At 37.6% G+C, this 6,000-nt stretch overlaps 1 protein-coding gene across 6 annotated transcripts in view; it reads right to left on the bottom strand.

Annotated features, from left to right (window-relative positions):
- Positions 1 to 208: 208 nt before the first annotated feature.
- CNTN1 (contactin 1) overlaps positions 209 to 6,000 on the bottom strand; it is a 265,155-nt gene continuing 259,363 nt past the window's right edge. For all 6 annotated transcript variants that reach the window (XM_075744721.1, XM_075744711.1, XM_075744701.1 and 3 more), the window contains one exon: positions 209 to 2,813. In XM_075744721.1, the coding sequence (XP_075600836.1) occupies positions 2,734 to 2,813 (80 nt within the window). In that variant the 3' untranslated portion in view covers positions 209 to 2,733. The remainder of the gene's footprint in view (positions 2,814 to 6,000) is intronic.

Below are 6,000 nucleotides of genomic sequence, written 5' to 3'. Positions count from 1 at the left end.
ACTGACATTAGCAAAATCTTTCTATCTATATCACCTATAATCAAAGGAAAACAGCCACCCTTATCCCACAAAAGCTCTTTAACTCCAGCAAAACTCCCAAGAAGGCAGGGCAGGGACACACAGGACCTCATTCCATCCACGCCTTTACTGTTACAGATGACCACATCACTGGTATGAAATTAGAAAGCTCCAATTCAAAAGACAGTTATTATATTTTGAGTAACATTAATACATTTATTTAATTGTAATTTACTTTTCATTCATAAAAAGGACAAAGCACGGTCCTGCTCTACTCATTTGAAAAAAAAAAAAAGATAAAAAGTAACTAAAAAAACAGTTCAATATTCATCAGTATCAAATAATAGTAATATCAAGTTTCCTGAAATATAAAGAAACAACAAATATGTCTATCTATATAAACTTTAATTAAGAACCTTGCGTTTTAAAGCAGATGATACATTAGTTAGTTTTTCTTGACAACAATTTGAAACTGAAGGTCCCAGTCAAATTTACACAATTACGTGAAACAGAAAAATCTCCAACTATCTGATCAGTATGTGAGACCTACCTCATCTGTGTTGCTGATTTAAAAAAAGAAGTGGGTTTCCTTCCCAGGTCATTTCCATGCAAAAAATCAAACAGTTTTACTTTTTACACCATGTATTAGAAAAGTAAAAGGCAATCATGCATTTGGCAAAAGATTTAGTTGTGTTGTAGATTATTATATAAAAATGAGTCATACTGCAAAAGAACCAAACCAAATGAAACACAATAAACCACAAATTTTTTTTGTACAGAAGGATTTCAGCGTATTAGTTTCTTATGTATGAAGACAGCTCTTTTCTTTTTCAAATAATTATACAATTTATGAAACTCAGTAGTGTTTGACACTTTGACATTCCTCTATAGGGAAGTTATCACTTTCACCTATTTAAAAAATTTTCATCTTGTAACAAATAGTTAAAATTAAACTAAAACAGTATTATTGATATTTATTAATGAAGACTCTACACTTTTACATGTAAATATATAGTACAAAATTATACAAATAAAAGAGGGGGTGTAAATTATTAATAGACCTATTCTTGCTTCATGTAAATATTATTATTACGGACCTCTACAGTATCAGTTCTAAAAAGATAAAATCTATTTCTAAGTAGCTAGCAAGGTTGTGCTAATAAAATATGATTCAAAGCTTATAATTCTTGAAGCATCAGACATTGCACTATTACTTGAGCCAGCTGATTCAATATCACTGTGTTTCTTCAACATTCACACTCAAACTAATTCCCAGCACACCATGGAAAATGAAAGGAATGTGCATTTCTTTAACAACTTAAAAAAAAAAAAAAACCAAACAAACCAATCGACAAAAAACCCAACACTGAAACACTCTAGACACAGTCAGAACAAAAACATTCTCTATCTCTAATAGAGTTCCCATTTTGCAAAGGCCATAGTAAACATTTAGAATCGACTAACAGTTGGGATCTGACTTTCATGTATTAGCACACAGTTGGATCATTCAGTACTCTATCAAATAGGGAGACGGTCTCAGAACTTTAAAACTCTTATTTACAACACTATGAACATTAGAATAATATCAAGTTCTTGAAAAAGCATATAATTCTCCCAAATGTACACCTTCACTACAGGAAGGTAACACCTGGCATCTGCAGCATAAAAATGTAAATATAGTAATTTTTTTACTGTGCTACTCTGTTTTTGCCATTTACTGTATATCTTTTTTTATATTTTAAATCTTTTCACTTTAAAAAATAACATACATTTCCTACCATTTCATGGTCCACTTGGCTGATCTTAACATGGACTCCATCTCCAAACTCCTAAGTGTTATATTGCTACCTTAATAATAGTAATAATAATAATAGTAATAATACTAAATAAAAACCAATACATTACGCTGCTTCCCTGAAAGCTGACATTTCACTCCTAAAATCAGCAACAACGACCATAACGGAATTTTTCAACAGAATTTTTTTAAGAAAAGAACATGGTAAGTCTCGTGTCAGTGAAGTACAGGTAAATTCCTTTAAGCTGAGCATGCTACGCATGTCTCAGGTGTTCTGAACATCTTTAAAGTAAAAAATTCCTTGCCACTGACTTTTATTTCAAGTCCTTCATGTTCTATCCAATAGCCTCGAGAAATACAGCTCTAAAAAAATGAAATGTTTTTGCTTTGACTGTCTCTCTAAAAACCAGTAATCCCAATAAATGATGATGGGGCCATTCAAAAATATGCAGTACACAAAACATATAGGATAGTACAGACAGACGTAGTACTCTTACATTTATCACATACAATCAACATTTCAATCTCTATTATATTTCACAATTTGTTATTCAAGTTAAAGCACCTACGTATGGTGATTTTACTTTCACTGTACAGCCTATGTTATTGGGTTTTAACACTGTAACTTGCCCCATTGGACCGAATCATGCAACTGTCACAGATCAGCATAAGTGTTTTATAAGGCATATTGGAACAAGTTAAAAATATTTCTTAGCCTTTCAAAAGTTGATTTACTTCATGAAGGAGTTCCTGGATGCCTCAGTCCTCTTAAAGTTCATAGGAAATCGGTAGGGTAATTTATTTTAAAGTGTAATTTATTTGGCTTAGGATGGTGCCACAGGAATCAAAAAGAGACGTGGTCCTCATCTTCAAAGGGAGTCCTTTGTGTTAGGTGGAGGACAAGGTAAATCCAGCTACATTCAGAATCCCGAGCAGGCGAGGACACCCAGCATAGGCACCACCAGGACCAGGAGCAGAGTCGGTACTCCAGCAGCGGCACCTGCGCATGGAACAGATAAGAACATGGTGTTGGTCGTACCTCAGTATTACTCATGATGGGAAGGAACAACCCTGGATGCGAGCAAGAACGCGGGGTACAAAGTCTGGAAAACCAGCTGGCGTATCTCAGCACAGCCCCTACCTGTGTGGATGATCTGAAATGGACAAAGAGATTTGCTACAGCGCAGTGGAGGACTCGCTCCTTTGTTCCGCAAGAGCTGTTTATGCAGCGTGTTTATACAAGCAGCAAGGCCACTCAGAACACATCAGTGTATTTTGATTTGGTTGGTCCAACAAGCCAGGAGGTTACACAAGGAGGTAGAAGGTCAAAATAAATATTTTAACATATGAAAACAAAATTAATGGAGCCTTTGAAAACTGACAAAACAAAGAGACACCTTTGGAAATGTTACTGTTCATATGATCAGCAATAATCTGAGAGATGTCAAAGAGCCTGGTCCGTTTGTTTACCTGCTAGATTACAAAGTCCAGATGGCTGACTTCTAGCAGTGTGGCATCTACATCTCTTAAAGTCACAAGGGTCTTTCTTAAACAAATATTTTAAGACAAAAAATACTGACAGCTTACAAACTTTACATGACTTGCTCTGGCAAACAGGCATAAGAATTGCTATTATGTTAAATGACTTGTGTAGCCATGGTCTAGCTCCCTGTTAAGAAGCATCAACATGAGAAAATGACCCAGCCAAACTGATACTGCCTGGCAGTCTGGCTGTCAGCCTTGGAGATGGGCCAAAGTCTGTTTTCTCATCGCATTGGGCTTGTCTAGGTCAGGATGGTAGCGTGTAGAAGGGACCCAGCTCGCTGCTCATCTTGCTGTTGGACACAAAGGACACAAGTGCTTGCAGCTGGCGGTGACAGTCCTGAGGAGCTGCTGGAACCAACCCACTGGAGAGCTCTCCAGCAAATGTTCTTCTGAAGGAGGGAAAACCAGACTGAAAAGGTAACATGCGAACCAAACAGCACAGATTTCAGCAGGCAGCCCCCTTTTAGTTAACAACAGGCACAGTATGACAAATTTCAACTATTCTTTCATAGAATTTAAAGTCCCAAAAGAGCATTCACATTTTCTCATCACACCTCTTGCAAGCACAAATAAATCGCGCCATCTGGTCCAGCACTATGCAGGCTCCTAGAAAGACAGATCTGTAGGTTTTACGCGTCTGGCACAGAAGTTTCTGCATCTTTCAGGATAAATAAACAAAGGATAAATAAAGAGCTTCATTCTTCATTTTGTGTCTGTCCAAACCTCCTATTAATAAGGTGCTTTATTAATTATAAGATAGCAAAACAAGATCTTGAGTGTGAAAACAATGCTGGTTTGAAGTGAGAATTTGACCAACTAAATATTTATGTTACCTTCAAGCATGTATTTCTCAGAGCATTTCCTACCCAAAATAATAAGAAGGTAAGGAAACTACATGGAAATGAAACTGACTGATAACGAAACCCATTTTTAAATAAAATTTCTGGATTAAGTCCAAATCAGAAAACTCCACAGTTCACCAGCTCATCGGGTAGCTGTGGATATATGGAAGTGGTAGTATTGAGTCATTTGCGGTTCCTACATACGTAATTGCAGGGATTTTTTCTGATGGGGCTTTCACAGTATGTCTCAATACGCTGTGGGTTTGACTGCCTTCTGATCAGCGTGGTCTCTGATGCATACATGTGCTATTTGCAATTCCAAGATGAAAGCTTTGTCCCTCAAACAAATCATGCCTAAGGATGATTCTCCTCTTTGCAGAGTCATTTAATTGAGCCTTCATCTGCAATTCCCCATGTTCATAGCACTATCTCCTCTCCTCATTTTGCTTTAAACAGCCCAACTCCAAACAATGGCAGTTTTCAGGCAGCTGTTCGGAAAGCCAGTTGGGAGGATATCTCAAACCAGAGTGCTTAGTTTTCTTTCCTCACTGGATTATTATAGTACTTCCCAACTAAATCCTGAGCATTAGTACGGTAGGAATAGTGTACGTGCATATCACTGGAGAGAGCTGGGTCTAAAAACACCTTTCATCCAAGATCTCTCTCTCTCTAGAGAAGGTGTCAGAGGAGTGTATGCCCTCCCCATCCCAGGAACAGGAGTAAGCTTATGAGGTGACCAAATAGCACATGACAGCATGTGCCTACAGCTGTTCAAATGCACTTATGTAAAAATCATTTAAGAAAAAGCTGACCATAAGCCACTAGCACACAGAAGGCCTGCCTTGTTTACCGCTGGCCTTCAGTAGTGAATTTAAGTGGTATTAGAAAGGCAGATCTGAAAGGCAGTGTCTCCTGACCCATGGATGAAGCTCTATGCAGACCCCATCAGGGATATATTCAGAAGACAGCCTCCGAGACAGAGACAACTATTTCCCCCCCTGTTTCTACCACAGAAGGTGGAAACAAGTATTTTACATGATCCTGGTTTCTCCATTGTTCCACCAGGGAGAAAGTCCACAGCATCTGCCACGAAGCCAGAATTTTAGGGCTTTCCGCTCAGAATTTATTTTCAATTTCAGCTGTATTCCTCTTACTGTCTCCCTTCTTTCTAGGTCCACCACCCTGCTCCTCCTGGCTCTGGTCCTCACTCACATCAAATCTTTCCGCTGCTCCACTCTTTTCCCTGTCCCCCACAATGAACTCCATCCTTTTTCTCTTGCTTCTGACGCCTCAAAACTCTTCTCTGTGCCCATTCCCACCCTTTCCCCTACTGCTGTCTGAAGTCAAGATTCTTTCCTAAGTCCTTTCTGATATCCAAGCACTTGGAAAAACAAGATGAGAGACCTACCAATCCTTCTTCATCAGCTCAATTCAGCTCTAAAAAGTACATTTCTACAAATAGTACACTTTTCCATAGGAAGCAGTATATGCACCTCAGTGAAAGATAAAATTAAGGAAAATATTGAAAGATTGCTTTTGTAACTATCGATAGAGGAATTTTATGCTTAAGATGAACATGAATGTATGTTCAAATATATTCTTGTACATAACAACTGCACATTTTGGCAACTGCAAAAGTACGGGAGTACATTTATCTGTACTTTTTAGTGATTTATGAGGCACATTAATCTTTTCTGTAGTCTTTATCCTTAAATATCAAAGTAGTGGTTCTTAATGAATGAATAATAGCCATAGTAAAAATAATCCAGATTTCATATTTAAGACTATCCACAGAAAATG

The sequence above is a fragment of the Balearica regulorum genome, chromosome 1 (genome assembly GCF_011004875.1).
Source record: "Balearica regulorum gibbericeps isolate bBalReg1 chromosome 1, bBalReg1.pri, whole genome shotgun sequence".
Taxonomy (NCBI): Eukaryota; Metazoa; Chordata; class Aves; order Gruiformes; family Gruidae; genus Balearica; species Balearica regulorum.
Note: the sequence above shows the minus strand (reverse complement) of the source record. Positions and strands in the feature narration are given on the sequence as shown.